This window comes from Pygoscelis adeliae, unplaced genomic scaffold, assembly GCF_000699105.1.
Source record: "Pygoscelis adeliae isolate BGI_AS28 unplaced genomic scaffold, ASM69910v1 Scaffold85, whole genome shotgun sequence".
Taxonomy (NCBI): domain Eukaryota; kingdom Metazoa; phylum Chordata; class Aves; order Sphenisciformes; family Spheniscidae; genus Pygoscelis; species Pygoscelis adeliae.
In genome coordinates, this window is record NW_008824900.1 from 6701472 (window position 1) to 6719054 (window position 17583).

Here is a 17583-nt window from a genome sequence, read left to right on the forward strand (position 1 = left end):
CTCTGGCTGGTGTGAAGGCTTGGCCTGGGGGTCTGGCTGCGCGGCGTGACTTAAGCCCTTTTGCCCTGGCCGCTGCTTGAGTTGACCGCGGTTGCGGCGTGGTTTCGGTTGAAGTGGGGCTCTTCCTTAAGCGTTTTCTTCTGAGCGCGGGACTGAACTCTTTGCCGGCTTTGCCTGGCAGATTGTAGTCTTCTTGAAATAAACCTTTTCCCTGTTACTCCCTGGGGACGCGTGGGTGCTGCGTGTAAAAGCACTTGGTTAGAGAATGCCTGGTTCCAGCTTTGCTCACGTTTTTTAAAATATCTTTTTGTGTTTTTTGTTTCTTTCAGATTAAGTTATATACAAAACATGGTACTCTGAAATACCAGACAGATTGCGCTCCGAACAATGGGTATTTCATGATTCCCCTCTATGATAAGGTAAGAAACTGAAATACCAGTGCTGTCTCCTCTACGCTGGAGGCAGGAGCTGCCAGCAGATTAAATGACGAACACCACCCACCCGTGAAACATTTGAGTTGGGACATAATTTAGTTTGTTTTGGACCAAACTTTCAACTGTTTCTTTTTGTAATGCAACTATTTTATTTCTCAGAAAAACCAGGTAACTTTAGCTATGGTGTTGTGTTTGTGCTGTTTATCTGTATGACTGCAGCATTGGGAGCCTGAGTTGCTGCCAACAACCATGTGCTAGCAGCTGTACAAATACTTACAAAAAGTACAGGTTCCTACAGAGTACAGATAAAGCTTTCAGTTATCTACCTATAGAAGTGAAAATAAATCTGTATAAGAATGTGTTTTGATATGACTGAATTGAAAATAACTTGAATGACTAATTGCAGATATTAAAAATGTCTTAAGAAAATAATGATATAGGAAGCTCAGAATGTATCAGAAGTCTGATGTCTATTTAGACTGGAAAAATTCAAATTAAATACAAGCTGCCCTCAGATGGTCGAAGTGTTCTGCTATTTTAAAGAGCTAGTTAACTTAGGGATCAGAAATAAATCCTTCACTTCCAAATCTAGGAATGTAAGATGCTTTCTGATCTCAGTGATTTCATTCCTAGATCTTTGAGCCTTTCCATGGATGAACTTCAGAACACACGTGACAGAACATATGTGGTGCCCACTGATTTAAAGAGGATCCCTTTTGGTGCAGAGCTTTTAATAGGACTGAAATTTTGCTATCCCGTGTTTGGGCAGAATGGCTGAGTAGGACCCCCTAGTGGAAATACTAAAGGCTGATTTAGAGCACATCTGTTGGGGCAGGTAGAGATAGATTTGAACACTTTCTAACACTGAGCTGCTTGAACATGAGCCAGGTTTGGTCTAGAAGCGGTATAAACACGATGATACTTAATTTTTGCTCTTAGCTGGCTGGATGTGAGCCCAGCATCCCAGCCTGTCTGGGTAGATATTGCTGCTTCTTTGAACAGAGTATCTTAGGTAGGAGGCAAGGAGAATGTGACAGTTGAGTCTTGTGTCACTCTCTGCAGCATGATGCTTGTGTTCTGACTTTTTTTTTCATCCTTTAGCTAAATTGAATTTAGATCAGTGAAGACAGTTATTGCTTTTTTATTTTTAGGGGGATTTCATTCTCAAAATTGAGCCTCCCCTAGGGTGGAGTTTCGGTAAGTGCTCGTATGTCTTCTTACAATAGGACAGTGTATCTGCAATGTGGAACTTAACTATCTCTAACTTACAGTTGGCAGGGAAAATCGAGTGCTTTTCAAAAGAGATAAGTCCTACTGTATGGTTTTAAGAACTAAAAATGTACTTACTGTACCAGAGCAAAATAAAGCTATAAGGTAGACACTGACAAAGTAACCTGTGAACTGATCTGAAGGAATGTGGGTTTTTGACAGAAATGGCTGCAACGGGAGGGGGAAAGAGGATTTTCAGCATCAGGATTTGTGGGTGGTTTAACTTTGCTGAGGCAAGACTTCCAGAGCAACGTGTGTGTGCTTGAGTTAGTGCATTTCTGTAAGAGTTTTGTAAAGCTAAAGTAGAATTGCTTCATGATTGCTCTGTCACTAACTACCATGCTGTTTCATTGTTCTTCCCCTCCAGAACCAACCAGTGTAGACATCCATGTGGATGGCATTAATGACATTTGCACAAAGGGAGGTGATATTAACTTTGTGTTCACGGGGTTTTCTGTGAATGGAAAGGTTAGACTCCTTTATCTTTATTTATTCCATCTTATGCTAATTCTACCTTCATAAAAACATTCTACTTCAGCTCTGCAAGTTATTTTTATCTATTTATACTCTGGTTTCTCTTCATTTTGACAGGTTCTCAGCAAAGGTCAGACATTAGGTCCTGCTGGAGTCCAGGTTGTACTGAGAAATGCTGGCAGTGATGTAAACATACAAGCAACTATTACACAACCTGGAGGAAAGTGAGTGTGGGTGGTGCATACTGTTCATTTTCACAAGGTTCTTTCAATTCTGCCATATCAACTGGGATTATAGTAGTTCTGAAATATTTTTCTAATGTGTATAGAGTCTGAATTGTTTTTTGTAAACAAATGTTTGTGACTGTTTCTGAAGAGATGTAACCCCTTTCTTGCCTTGCAGGTTTGCTTTCTTTAAAGTGCTTCCTGGTGAATATGAAATCTTTGCATCTCATCCTACCTGGATGTTGAAAGAGGTTAGAGCCTACAAAAGTTCTGGTTTACTTGTTTAGTAAGGGCGTATCTGCTAGACCTTGTCTTGACCAACTAGTGTGAGGAAGGATTTTTGTGAGTGGACAAGGTTAATGGAGTTTTCATAATTTTAATTTAGGTAGTTGAGAAACTGCCTCGTGCAGGCCCAGTTTGGAGATAGCAGAGCCAGCCAGGGAATGACTGGCAAATGAGCTCTTGCTTTTGGTCTTTTAATCCTATACATTTTGTAGGAGCTTGAATATTATAGCAGATGCTGTAATCCTTCCCTCTCAGACTGCTTGCCTTCTGAGGAGCTCTAAGATCCTGACGAATTCCTAAATCAGTGAAACAGGAAAAATGCTGCTTTGCAAAGTATCTTTGCTTTAGTGTCTTCGTGTTTTGAATAGCCTGTGGACCCTCTTTGAGTACTGCTGCTCTGGCCTCTGTTTCTGTTGTTCAATATACAGCTTCTGATTGTTATTTAGGTGCTGTAAAGGAGATCTAATGCCTACTTTTGATGAAAATGTATGTGTTTCTGTATTTCAGTCAAACACAGTGGTACGGGTGTTGAATTCTAATGCTTATGCTGCTAGCCCTCTGATTGTTGCTGGCTACAATGTTTCTGGGTCAGTAAGGAGTGATGGAGAACCAATGAAAGGGGTCATGTTTCTCCTTTTCTCTTCTTCGGTCACTAAAGAGGTAATGGTCTATCAGTACCTTTTCAATATGAGTATGAACATAAATAAGAAGCAGCTAAATAGCTTCTAGATTCATATTGCCCTATTACTCATCTCTGTCCTTCATTGAGCTTGGCTCATAGAAAACATAAACGGTATAACCCCTCAAGCTGTGTTTTTTTGTTTGTTTTTTGAGGTGGTTTTTTTTTTTTAACAAGGCCCTTATAATACAACATTTGTGTACATGCTGAGTTTTCACATGACCTCCATGGAATTACTCCGATGTGTAACACAATAGCTGTCTGTTTAAATGTTGGCAAAATTGAGGCTTAAGGTCTACATATTTTTCGGACACAAGAAATTAGAAAATTCTTTTAATTTCAACTCCTTTGAGCTCTTCATCACTGTTTTCAAACAACCAGATTCCTCAACAATCAGGCTGTTCAGGGACATAGAAGACGTAAAACCTGAACTGAAGCAAGCAACAAGTGCAAATTATAATATGGTTCACAGCATGTTACTGATCTGTATATTTGCTGTGGGTCAGCAGGGTTAAGGGCTATAATTTTAAGACAATATTTTTCCAGTTACACCTTTTCGCATATTAAACGTTGGTTAGTAAATGTGTTCCCTCACGAGGATGACACTCGTCCATGGTGAAAGACCAGCTTCTGGCACAAGACACAAGATGTTGCCAGACAAATCCTCAAATTGACTGTACAGTAGCTGTAATTTGCCTTCAGCATGAGGTCTTAATTGCTCTTTGTCCTCTTGATGTGAAAACAAAGTTCAACAGCTTCTATTGCCACCTTAGAAGTGTGTCATGAAATGAGTGTGAAACATTTGGTCATGTGCTGTGATTTGTTAACATAGAGTAGAGCTCTGTTCTGTAACGTTAACCTTGTCCACAGAACTGAAGTCAGTTAATGTTAAGACATGCAGTGCTGTTCTGGGGTACTGGGGGATGTTGAATTTCCCAGTTTTCTGTCTTTGTTACCATGAAGTTGATTACTGGTTGTTTTTTCCTTTTTCACCTATACATGAATTGTAAGCCATGCTATCAAACTTTGCCTCTAAAATGGTTTTGTACTTCCCATCCTTCATTCACAGTATCGTATTCTGAACCCTCCTACATCCTCTCTGAAATTATTTTCTCTGTTCTCCCATGGGAAAAAAGTTGTATTGCATTTGTTGTCACAGGATATTGTGGGCTGCAATATTTCTCCTGTGGATGGATTCCAGTCAAGAGACGAGTCTCTATCCTATTTGTGCAATGTTGTATCAAAGGAAGATGGATCTTTCAGCTTTCTTTCTCTGCCAAGTGGGAAATACACCGTGGTAAGTAGCTAGAAAGTTCATTGCTTGTTTATCCATTGGGTTGTTAACTTTCATTTTCTAAACTAAATCATGGGTAACTTTGTAGCTGTTAAAACAGAAATAGTTGAAATATTTTGAATTGAATGAAATAATTGGAATAGGAACCTCCAACCTAATGTATATGACAGTGAAGTAAGTTGCTGTGATGGGGCTCTGTGGTGTGGTTTCTGAGGAAGGGCTTATTTGCTCATCAGGCTCTGAATTACCTCAATACATTGGCCAGGCACAGAACCACACCTAGAGGCTGCTGGGAGAATGAAAGTTTCAGATGACTACAGCCACCTCACGTCCTTTAAGTTCTCTGTTTTTTGTTTTTTTTTTTCCCTGTGCTCTTTATTATGTCTGGGTAGTGTGGGAGCATGGTTGTCTGTGCACTGCCTAGAATGACTGTTCTGCATTCTCAGTCTGCGTGATCTAGAAGTGGGATTCAAACTTCTCTCATTCCTTTAACCCTTCTGGCGATCATATAGTCTCCTGTCTATAAGCTCTTGCACATCCAGGTACCTTTGCTGTATTCTGAGTAGGAGGTTTCTTTTCTGTCCCTTTGGATAATCTCATATGGTTTCCATCAAACAGTCTTGAAATACTGCCTTTATTCTTGTCTCCATCCCTCTGAGTTATTTTTTCTAGGAAGTTTGCAGCCCATTCGACCCTTCATAGAGGTGTCTGATGGTGATAAAGACACGGAAAATGGTAAAGGAAAACAATTCTGTCGTCATAGCTTCTTAGGAATCAAAACAATGTGTCTTCTTTCAGATACCATTCTACAGGGGAGAGAGAATTACCTTTGATGTTGCTCCATCTAGATTGGACTTCCTTGTGGAGCATGACAGCTTACAAATTGAGGTAAGGCATTCAGAGGAAATAATCTTTTTGTGCCATTCATTCCTGTAGAAGTATAACTGATTTTAGCAGAAAGCAGGTGTGTTATGGAAAAACTTCTTTGTAACAAATTTGAAGACATTTGTTACGCATACCCTCTTGCACAGCGGGTAGAAGACAATATCTGGCATTGTACTGTATTTCTGCACTTTAGTCCCTTTTACTAGGAAGAAACAAAATAGGGAAAAGCTGTCTGCTATGTTCACTTTCATGTGCATGTTGCGAACAGGCAATAATCTTTCAGGTTGCTTAAATTTACTCATTCAGATTGTCATATCTCTGGAGGAGAGCCTGTAAGTTTGTATGGTGTGCAGAGTGCCTTGTGTAACGGCATTACGATCTGTGACTTGGGCCTTCTGAACTGTACTGATGCAGATAAATTGAGAATCTGTTCCTGTACTTAGGGGAACAGTATGCCTGGAGATTGATACGTACTTTCATTGTGATTATCCTGGTAATTTTTTTTTCCTAAAGCTGGAAATATATTTCTTTTATATATGTATGTGTGTGTGTAAAACAGTTGGTGTTGATTCCTATAGGTGTGTGTTTGCTTTTACTGAGTAAAGATTAATGTTAACTTTTTTCCTATTTCAGCCTGTTTTCCATGTGATGGGTTTCTCTGTCACAGGCAGGGTGTTGAATGGTCCTGAAGGAGAAGGAGTTGCCGATGCCACGGTGACTCTGAACAATCAGATTAAAGGTATGCAGTGGTCTTGGTCTTTGTTGCTACAGGGAAGCCTGTATTAAGCTTCAGTACAGGAATAGTGTTTGAGATGGAATTAAGCCTTCGGGATAATACACTACTTCTGTTGCAATTTATTTGAAATATTAAACTGTTTTTCATGCAGTTCATTAATTTTGTGTTTTCTGGCTTAGATGAGAATATTAGGTGTTCATTTGTTTTGCTGCAGAAAATTTCTTATACTTTCCATATGCCAAATTGTGCTTTGAAATGCAGAAATGAAGGTTGGTCTAGTAGGAAAGCATAATCCTGTTTCTTTGCTGTGCAATGTAAATTAAAAATAGCCTAAAGCAGTGCATGCCCTCTACCTCTTTTGATACATAAGGATAGACAGCCAAGGCATGCTCTGTTTTTTAATTCATCTCTTTATTTGTTACAGTAAAAACAAAAGCTGATGGTTCTTTCCGCCTTGAGAACATAACAACAGGTACATACACAATTCATGCCAGGAAAGAGCATCTCTTCTTTGATACTATTACAGTGAAGATTGCACCAAATACACCTCAGCTAGCAAATATCATTGCAACAGGGTAAGTACTGGTGTCATGATGAAAATGTAATTTGATATGTGGACAAGGTCTTGAAAATGGGTGGTCCTTTCCCATGTCATGCCCAGACTTGCATGCTGTTGTCAGGAGCTAAATACTGCTCGAGAAATGCAAGGTGAATAGGACAGCATGAGTGCAGAGTAATTTGTCCACAGTATTTTGCTCAGTACTAGTTAAGGCTTAGAGTACCCTCTTAATAACCTCTCCCTTGGAAATGAAGATGCTAAGACATGGGTATATTGAGCAATTATAGAACTCTACGTGAACCAAGAAAGGAACAGAGAGGCTTTCTGCAGCTCATGCTGCACTTCTAATACCCTCCTTCTGTGCAAGAGTGAAGTTACATCACTGTCTGGTGCAGTGTTGTACATTTTGTACGTTGTACATTTTATTACTCATCACTCTCAAGTTGTCTTATATATATATTGTCTTTTTCTTGTTTGTGATTCTTTGAGTGCTGGGCATAAGCCTGTGTAATGGTAACAGGATGATTTTGGGAGTGTAAGGCAGTGGTGGGAGATACAGTGTGGGCTGAGGAAGACAAAAGGGGCGTGGTTCTCTGTCCAGGAGCTTCTCCTGGAGGAGAAAATAGTGGCAACCTTCTGGAGAAGCGAAAACTAGGAATTTACTGAGGCAAATGGCAACTAGCTCATGCCGACTTAGCTAGCTAATTAGAAAAAAAAAAATCCTCTGTGCTGTTAAATGATCAGTTAGTTTTTTCGGTTACTAAATATGTTGTACTGTTGAAGGTGAAAAGTAAAACTTAGCAGGTTCTAATTTGTCATCTTGTCTTGTGTTTTCACAAACGTAGGTGTACTAGGGTTGTGTTCAAGTGAATTACCTATCATATTTGAGGTCTCTGACACAAAAATTTCAAACCATATAAAACCTGAGGGATGGCAGTCCTAAGTCAGTTGCCTGCTGTTGTGGTTTAACCTCAGCCGGCAACTGAGCACCACACAGCCGCTCGCTCACTCCCCCCTGGTGGGATGGGGGAGAGAATCGGAAGGGTAAAAGTGAGAAAACTCATGGGTTGAGATAAAGACAGTTTAATAGGTAAAGCAAAAGCAGCACACACAAGCAAAGCAAAACAAGGCATTCCTTCACTACTTCCCATCGGCAGGCAGGTGCTCAGCCATCTCCAGGAAAGCAGGGCTCCATCACGCGTAATGGTTACTTGGGAAGACAAATGCCATCACGCCGAACGTCCCCCCCCTTCCTTCTTCTTCCCCCAGATTTATATACTGAGCATGACGTCCCATGGTATGGAATGTCCCTTTGGCCAGTTTGGGTCAGCTGTCCTGGCTGTGCCCCCTCCCAGCTCCTTGTGCACCTCCAGCCTTCTCAGTCAGTAGAGCATGGGGAGCTGAAAAGTCCTTGACTAGTGTAAGCACTACCTAGCAGCAACTAAAACAATTGGTGTGTTATCAAAGTTGTTCTCCTCCTAAATCCAAAGCACAGCACTGTACCAGCTACTAGGAAGGAAATTAACTCTATCCCTGCCGAAACCAGGACACCTGCCTAGCTTGGGGGGGTGGGGGGTGGGGGAAGGCTTGAGGTGATTGGGTTGGTGGGGGGGAAGAGTGAAGCAAGTTGCTTGCAAATAAAAACATAACATGATGGTGACTTCATTGTAAAAGAAAAGATCCTATTAATCACACATGAGTTTGCACTTGCTCCGCTGTGTTTGGTTATAGTATCTCTTTGATATGAACACTCCTTCAGGAGAAATCCATTCCAATTCATGTGTTAGTACCTCAACATAGTGAGGTTTACTTTTAAAGGAAGTTTTAAAACAAGTATTTTTTTTTAATGAGCTTTGTCAAATCAAGATATTTAATCTGATGGCTGGCTCTTATTTAACAGATTCAGTGTGTGTGGCCGGATCTCAGTAACTCGTTTCCCTGACATCGTCAAACAGACTAGTAAATACAAGGTAACCATGATGCCTCAAGACAAGGACAAAGCATCACTGGTTACAACAGAAACTGACCCTCACGGGGCATTTTGTTTTAAGGCAAAATCGGGTATATACAATGTTCAGGTAAGAGTGAACTTCCATTTCTTCATTGTAGAACTGTCATGAGAAGATTTTAAAGATTTGATTTCTAAAATTTGAGAAGTTGAATTTAGATTTTCCTGGTCCTTTTCTCCTGTTTGCACTATTTAAACAGTGACAGTTATTTCCTTTTTATTTTTTTTCCCTAATAAGCTGAGATTCCCATGCTCCTTGTCCTTTACACTTGTTAAAAGGAGATCAGGCCGTTGAGGTTGAAAGTTCTTATTTCTCTCTTCTCTTAGTTGTGGTGTCCCTTAGATCACTTCTTATCTTAATATATTATCCTGTGAGCGAGACATGTAGTGCGTACCTTTATCAGGTGCCTAAATGGTTCCCGAGATTATAGGTCACAGCAGAACCTGTAGCACAACCACCATGAATTTTGCATTGTGGGTGATAGTGCAGGCTGGAAGATAAGGAAGTGCATGGTTATAAGTCCTCTAACTGTTCTTATAGATAATGAAATAGGCTAATGTAGAAGCAGCAGTACATCCTGAAGTGAAATTCACTCAGACTTTTGAAACTGAGCTGTTTGGAGGATTTTTAGCTCAGTTTTATTGCAGTTCTTTGGAGGATTTTTAATACAGAATTTTGAAAAGCATATTTGGGAGGCTGGTTTTGCTTTGCCTGGGATTTACAGTAAATTTCTATTTTCTGATTTCTGGTAAGTGGATTGAACTCAGCAGAGTGGATGTATTTGGACTGGTATTTAAAAGCTGGTGATGGCTTGATGTCATATACTCTACAGGTAGTTATTCCAGAGGCTGAGACCAGAGCAGGATTGGCTTTGAAACCCAAAATGTTCCCTGTTACTGTTACAGACAGACCAGTAATGGATGTGACCTTCTCTCAGTTTTTGGCGTCCGTCTCAGGGAAGATCTCTTGTTTAGGTAAGCCAATTTTGAAAGTAAGTGGAAACAGGAACAGAGAACTTCAGCACTGCATGTGTGAATGAGTACTGTTTAGATCAAGACACTTGCTGTGGTTAGCCCCATCAGCAGATAAATAAATTAACTTCTAGCACATAGGTAAAGCGGCTTTTTTTTGGGAGACCTTACAGCCTAATAAGGTACCTTAATAAAGTTTGGAGTAAAGTTATGTACCTATTTTTAATACTTGGTAGGAATAAGCAAGTATTCCTTCCTCAGGAAGGAATTCTGACCTGTTTGCCTTCCTCAGAAGGTGGGTAAGTTCTGGAAGGAAATGCTCCTGGCTGATAATAGAGATACTGCACATCAATCAGAGAAGTAGTGGAGGTAAAAAAGACATTTAAAAAAAAAAAAAAGTGCATGTAAAAACCTGTAGGATAGAGGCTCAGGCTGTTAACAGAAGCTTGCCATCTGTTCTCTTTCACAAGCTTTTTGTCTTTATTTCAGTCTAAGGTGCTCTCTCCTGCTATTTTCCTTGATTACCCACTGATTTCAGCAGATGGTGATTGGAGCTTGACTTTTGTCATTTTCATCCCTTCCTTTTTCCTCTCTGAATCCTCTCTGCACTTGGTGTTCTGTCTCTCAGGTGTTTTCTGGGCCCTGTAGTCTCTGCAGAGCAAGGTGGACCCAGGGATTTAATGTTGGCCTTTGGTTGTTACTTGCCATTAGATAAAAGAATATGATTAACACTCTTGAACTTCCTGAAGAATGCAAAAAAGCACTGGTAAACATGTGCTTAAGAAGTAAGAGTAAGAGTTTTAACTGGAAATGTTCTCTACTGGAAGAGAGTAATCATTTTAATCTTAGTACACATGAAGCTTGCTTGGAGTAGGGGTTTTGGAGGCAAAGCTGGCAAGCCAGAATGCAGTCTCATTTTCTGCTGTCTTTTCTGCATAGATGCTTGTGGTGATCTGATGGTGACATTACAGTCTGTGAGCCGCCAGGGTGAAAAACGCAACCTGCAGCTCTCTGGAAACATGAACTCAGTGGCCTTCGCATTTGAAAATGTGCTACCTGGCAAATATAAAGGTAGGATTATGGGGAACTGCTTGAAGTGTTACCTTAGTAGCTAAATTTGTGACTTAATCTGTATACTTTTGTTATTACAGATACTGTTTACAGTATGCCTGACTTGGAACTAGTTCTGAAACTTGAGAGAATCTGGAAAAATACTATATAACAGTGCATCAAGTTTTCTTAATCTTGTATGTTTGACCCTTTTGTCAGCTTACAGGTAACTGCTCCCCTAAGTTTTAGGGTCTACATGGCTGGTGTGAGGAAAAAGGGCTTTATCGTGACTGACTTGTCCCAAGCCTAAGAACAGGGGCACACCCTAGTTCTTCTGCTTCCGGAGTACCTCTCCTAAGAGCAATATGTGTTTTGGCCAGCCTGCCTTGGACTACTATGAAAATAAATTGTTTTCCAGGGAAAGGTGTAGAAGGAGTGTATACAGATGGCTCTTTTTATACGCGAGTCAGAACATCTTTCTGCCAGGTGAAATTGGAGTTAGGTTCTAATGTCCTCTAGGCTTCTTTGACTATCACAATGGTAGTGCACATTGCAGAACTTTCCGGGGTGACCAGACTTCATTATTCTTTTTTATAATAGCTTTTCTGTTATGAGATGTGCTGGACACCTGGTGATGCTGCAGTGCTGTGAGCCAGGTCTGTTACTACGGTCATTGTTGTATATCTGGCTTTGAAGATTATTGTCAGGGAAGTTAGTGATACAAGCTTTTTATACCACAAAACCTGCCCTTACTCAGACAGTTTTACATTACTAAAATGCTTTGTGTGGTGTGTATTCTAGTAAGCATTGTACATGAAGACTGGTGCTGGAAGAATAAATCTTTGGAGTTGGAAGTCATGGAGGAAGATGTTTCGGGAGTAGAATTCAGGCAGACTGGATATATGCTGAGGTGTTCTCTTTCTCATGCAATTACACTGGTACGTGGGTAACAAATGTCCTTGTATTTTTTCAATGAACTTGTGTAGGTAGGTTGGGTTATGCTTGGAATCAAGGCTTTCTCATGTCTCTAGGGAGTCATATAGCACAGCAACATTGATGTTTAGAGTGCTTTGAGATTTGTCTCTTAGATTTGGGAAAACAGTCTTGTGGTGTTAGCTGCTATAAAAGAGAAGCATTAATGTGTCTGTAGGCAAATACTGTTTTCATTTGGTTGTTTGATAGTTACTGATAGTGAATTGTGTTGTGGCTTCACAGGAATTTTATCAGGATGGAAATGGACCAGAGAACGTTGGTGTTTATAACCTGTCCAAAGGAGTTAATAGATTCTGTCTTTCAAAGCCAGGTAACAGCTCTGAAATATTGATTTAAAAAACTAAAAAGAACCAGTCAACTAATACTGCTGGGAATTTAAAAAAAACCCAAACCCAACCTGTTGTGGTTTCTGAGAGGCAGTTTTATTTACATCTGTGTATAAATGCTCTGTTCTAAGTTTTTACAATTCTCCTACTATTTAGTCCTTCACCTAAATATAGATTCCAGAAGTAAAATAATTTTTTTTTGGACTCGGTGAAGGGCGTTGATCTTTGATGAATGAAGAGCATGGTAAAGTAATCTTGTTCATATGGGTTCTATTTGTCACATTCTAATGTGACTGACAAATAGAAGTTTCATTTCAATACAGGATTCTTGAGGGATAACTGTTAAAAGTACCACAGGATTATCTATAAAAGGAAAAAAGAATGTTTTAAAATTAGATTTTTTTTTTCTCCTCCTTTTAGTGTCTTAGAGCTAATTCTCTGTTATGGCCCCTTAGCAAAACAGTTAACAAATTTGTTTGGCTTTGATTCAGTTTTCAGCTTTGAACATTTCATCCTTAGAGCCAGTGGTCTCATTCACAATACAGTAATACAATGGTTCTGTAATCAGTCAAAGGGTATCAGCTATGGGACCATAATAGGTTACTTCTGAGCTTGTTCGGTTTGTTTTTGTAATTATGTTTATCTGTAGTGATGCCTAATTGTGTTTTATATCAGTATACATTAGAAACGCTGTGCAGCTTCCAATAGTGATCCATGACTGAACAGAGGTGAATTAATTTACAGGTGTCTATGTGGAAGGCAATAGATACATAGTCAAATTTTGCAATTGTTTCTATACCTTAGGGCTCATGTGATCTTGAGAATTCAGCCAACACAGTAAGCTTGAATTTTTTTCAGCGGATCATTCTTTGACTTAATGTTTACAGGTGTATATGAAGTGACCCCACGTTCCTGCCACCAGTTTGAACATGAGTATTACACTTATGACACGTAAGAGCAAAATCTGTTTTTGATCTTACGCCTATCAGTATGCTTTCATAAAGCTTCCTTCTGCTGCAGCTGCTTTCTTTCAGCAATTCAGGATGTGTTGCTATGACTGTCTCTAACCAACAGAGGGAAGCTTTAGCAAAGCGTATCACATCTGTTCTCTTGCCCTTTCTAGTTTTAAAAAAAATAATCAACTAATGATAGGCTTTAAAGATGCTTTTGCTACTTTAAATGGATATTGTTGTCAACCTTCTGTCTGTTTAATGTTGGTTTTGCTTTGTAACAAAGCAGAGATATTTAGTGGAAACTGTTGATCACTTGTGAGAGTTGAAATGCAAAAGATAGGATAGTAAGTTTACTAGGAGGCATGTACCACCGTTGTACGTCCCTAGTGCCATGACTCTGGTGATTTGATTCTGCTCACCCCAGTTTTTGCAAGCTGAATAAATATTCACCCTAATCACAAGTAAGCAGTGCTGATCTTCCTAAGTCAGCCGTGTTTTATTAGTTAGTTATAGGTTATGGTCTAGCAATGTGCTTAATGGCTCTTTGCTTCCAAAAAGAGGATTTCTGCTCCCAGACTACTTCTAATTCATTAACGTGGCAGAAAATTAATTCAGCATTAAAATCTGATTCTTTTCTGCTGTGTTAGTGAATTAAAAGTACTTCAGAGAGAGGTGTGCTAAACATGAGAGCCAGCACAAAGTGAGTGAATGGATAGAAGCAGAAATCCTCTTTTGGCAGCAAAGCACCATTAGACTTGGGGCGTCTTAAACTATGTCTAATATGACAAACTTTTGAGTGTCCTTCTGCTGTGTGTAAAAGGATTGTACATATGAAATCAATCAAATCAGCTTTAGCTTGAGAGGAAGCAGGAGGCACAAAGGAAGGAATTGATTTGGCCAGTGTTATGTAGTGGTTTGGGGTTCAGAGCTGGAAAATGCTCCCTTTCCAGTATGCTATCATCTCAGCACTACAGCTTAGCTGTGTAATTTGTATATTGTGTTTTATAAATCACTTCAAACTTAGGGATGAGAGCACAAACTCTGCTAAATAAGATTTGGTTATTTTCTTTAGGAGGGGGACCTTGAATTCATCTCTCTGTTACTTTGATTTACAGGTCCTCTCCTAGTATACTGACGCTCACTGCAGTTCGACACCATGTCCTTGGCACGATTGTAACAGATAAACTGATGGATGTGACTATTACCATTAAGTAAGAACAAAGAAATCTTGGGGCTATAAAAAATGGAAGGAAAAAGACATCTCTCTCATAAAGTTTTACTCTGGTTTTAATACCGCAGTGGCTGCTTTCTAAGGGCATGGCATCCAACTCTAGACAGCAAGAGGTTTTTATGCTAAGCTGTGCTTTCACTTCTTTGTAGATGGATAAATAATTCCCAGCCCTCATTTTGAACATTGTCACTTCATTTCAATATAACCCCTTTCTACTTGTGTGTCATGGTAAAAAGGAATGATTTTCTGAGCTTTTATACACTTCAATGAACTGAAATTTCAGAATTGAGAGGGTATTCTTTTAGCTTAGGTGTGAGCTCTTTAGCACTGGCATCTATTTTTTTCCTTTTTTGTTTCCTCAGAATGAGAATCTGCTGCTTTAGAGCATTGTTACTGGTATGAAGAGGGTTATAAAAGGAAAACCACGCAGAGTGATTACACACTAACGTGCCAATTTATGTTTAGCTGAACAGACAGCTCACTAGGGAGCACTGATTTGTGAACAGCTTTAATTGTATGAGGTGCCAGATCTGCCTGGAAGTGTCTGATAATGAGTGCTTTATTAATGCTCTGCTGATGTCCACTTGTTCTAGACTATGGGCTCTCAAACTTTTTGAGTGTAGAAAACATCTTTTCAGAGAACAAATTACCTGCAGAGCATTGCCTCGAGTTCTCTGAGTTTAATGAACCTATAACTGCAACTACTGGGCAACTACAGCAGCTGGAAAAGAAACATTGAGATAGCAGAGAGCCATTAGGATTTTAAAATCAGCTTAGTGAGGAGGTGAATATTATACTGACCTTCTAGACTGGTTGGGTTTTTTTGAGACTGTTGGCGAGTGCTTTGAAGGCAGCTCAGTTGCCACAGACCGTCTCTGTTCAAGCCTGCCTGAAGCTTTTCAGCCAAAGTCCAATTTGTGAAATGCCATCAACATAAAAGGAACAGCTCTGGATTTAAAAGCAAGACACTTGTTTTTAAAAGTCTATGCTTGTGTACCAGATCCATGGCGGTGACCTGTGAACTTTCAGTTAATAATAATAAAAAAAAAAACAACCCAACCAAAAATAAAGCTGATTCTTAACAATTTTTGATGATGGCTTGTTATGTTTGAAAAGTAAGACTGTAGTAATTTATTATTAATATCATGAGACTGTGTGCATGTCTGTACAGATTTTTAATAGGTTTTAAGACAAATCTTTTGATACATTTTTGTGTTGTCTCTGGACTGCAGAGAAAGAATTTAAAGCCTTGATGAAACTTAGTGTGAAAGACAAAATAGAATATAGGTGAAGGCTGAAGCAGGAGATAGAACTATCCTGATAATCTAAAGTGGACGTAGGGAGAGTAATCGTGATCATTTCGGTTCACTCCTCATAGAGAATTACGCAGTGTTCTGCAACAATTCTTCAGACTATTGTAGAAGAGACAGAGGATGGTTGGAGACTAGAAGAAATTGCTAGGAAAGAGAGGATGTAAGATCAAGGAAAGTGAAACAAGATGCATTGTTCTGAGCCGAGGTAAAGAACGTGTTTAAACTTACTTAGCAATCTGTTCAGTGGACAGTGACAAGATAGCTGGATAGTTCAAATGTACACCGCAGATACGTTAGAACTCAGAGCCTTTCCTGGGAATTGCCAGCTATTGGAAGTATTTATTTGTGATAGAATTTTATTTTCTCCTTGTATACTCTACTCCTGAGAGGTAGGTTCTGAGGGAAAGTTCCTAGTACTGAAAAAAAAAGTGAGCTTACCAGTCTTTTTGTTTATTTTGTATGACTTATCCTTTCTGTATTAAGCTTGTGCTCAGGTTTGGAATTCCAGCCTTTGTCTTTTAGTTTAGGACTTTGTTAAATGTACTCTTGCAAACTGGTCCTTTGGCTTAAGAATTTGCCACTCCTGCTGGCTTGTCAGTGCTTCTGTGGGAGGTTATTGCCCCTGCAGCAGAGCAGGTGTTTGGTACTTGGTGCAAAATCAAGACTGCTTACCAAAAGCTAAGATAAGCTAAGATGCTGGACTCTGCAAAGTGGTTGAGATGTAGGCATGTGACACTGGCTCTGCAGTGGGATGCTGAGGCACGGCAGAGGGGAGGAGGAGGCAACAGGGCCGTAACTTCTTGAATGGTTATAGCATGACGGGGCAGAATTTTTAAGAGTTGCAAGTAGATCCCTTCCTGCTAGGCCAGGTAGGTTACCTGCAGTCCCTATGAACGAGCCTTTTTAGTAGTAACTGATTGATATGGACGTTAAAAGTTTTAGTTATGCTTGGAATAAATAGCAGAATTAAAAAGGAATGGATTTAAACAAAAATCCTGGGACTTGTCTGCTGTGGTATAAAGGCAGTAATTAACATAAAGCAAGCTCTTATCCCTCCGTATGAAAGGAGATGATTTTGTTTTCTCCTCTGTGTTTTCAGGTCATCCATTGACAGTGAACCTGCCTTAGTTTTAGGGCCCCTGAAATCTGTACAGGAGTTACGTAGGGAGCAGCAGCTGGCAGAAATTGAGACCCGCCGACAGGAGAGAGAAAAGAAGGGGCAAGAGGAGGAAGGAACAAAGCCACCGGTGCAAGAAATGGTGGAGGAACTCCAAGGACCCTTCTTATATGAATTTTCATACTGGGCAAGGTAATGCCAAGCTCCAATGGACAAGGTGTATTCTTTGTACTATTTATTGTCTCATGTTTCCACCAAACAGAATAGTGATATATTCCATATAGGAAAGAGCTGCTGTATGGGTACCTGTGCCTGTTCTTGTTGACTGTCAGCTAAACAGAAACTAGTACCACATAATACGAATTTTGCTTAGGTTATTGTTGATGTTTTTTGCTTGGGGTATTTAGATGGGTTCTTGGGTCAATATGCAATCCTCTGTTCTACATGAGAGCTGCTAAATCCATTTTCTTCCAGTTTTATCTTACTTGTGTTTTATATAGGTCTGGAGAGAAAATTACTGTGACACCGTCATCAAAAGAGCTGCTTTTCTATCCGCCTTATGTGGAAACAGTTGTTAGTGGAGGTAAATATAAATAAAATCTAGTTTGAAAGGAGTAGGATTTTTTAAGGCAGAAATGTATCCTTATAGATGAATGTACGAATAGCTCTTCAAAAATAATGTTAGGAAAGTTTCAATCGCAGATATTTCTTTGGGCCAATTTCACTCTGGAATTTGGAAGCATGGGTATTTGGTAGAGGGTGCAAGTACAGTTTTTATCAG

General features: G+C 39.7%; 1 protein-coding gene across 1 annotated transcript in view; it reads left to right on the forward strand.

Moving 5' to 3' along the window:
- The window catches only part of LOC103917634 (nodal modulator 1), a 31210-nt gene that overhangs the window by 1592 nt on the left and 12035 nt on the right, over positions 1-17583 (forward strand). The window contains exons 2-20 of the mRNA XM_009324821.1: positions 330-419; positions 1586-1631; positions 2071-2171; positions 2295-2401; positions 2580-2652; positions 3194-3346; positions 4525-4662; positions 5458-5547; positions 6178-6283; positions 6705-6855; positions 8740-8917; positions 9681-9822; positions 10759-10890; positions 11671-11807; positions 12085-12172; positions 13076-13139; positions 14257-14352; positions 16785-16994; positions 17303-17385. Coding sequence (XP_009323096.1) covers positions 330-419; positions 1586-1631; positions 2071-2171; positions 2295-2401; positions 2580-2652; positions 3194-3346; positions 4525-4662; positions 5458-5547; positions 6178-6283; positions 6705-6855; positions 8740-8917; positions 9681-9822; positions 10759-10890; positions 11671-11807; positions 12085-12172; positions 13076-13139; positions 14257-14352; positions 16785-16994; positions 17303-17385 — 2185 coding nt within the window. The remainder of the gene's footprint in view (positions 1-329; positions 420-1585; positions 1632-2070; positions 2172-2294; positions 2402-2579; positions 2653-3193; positions 3347-4524; positions 4663-5457; positions 5548-6177; positions 6284-6704; positions 6856-8739; positions 8918-9680; positions 9823-10758; positions 10891-11670; positions 11808-12084; positions 12173-13075; positions 13140-14256; positions 14353-16784; positions 16995-17302; positions 17386-17583) is intronic.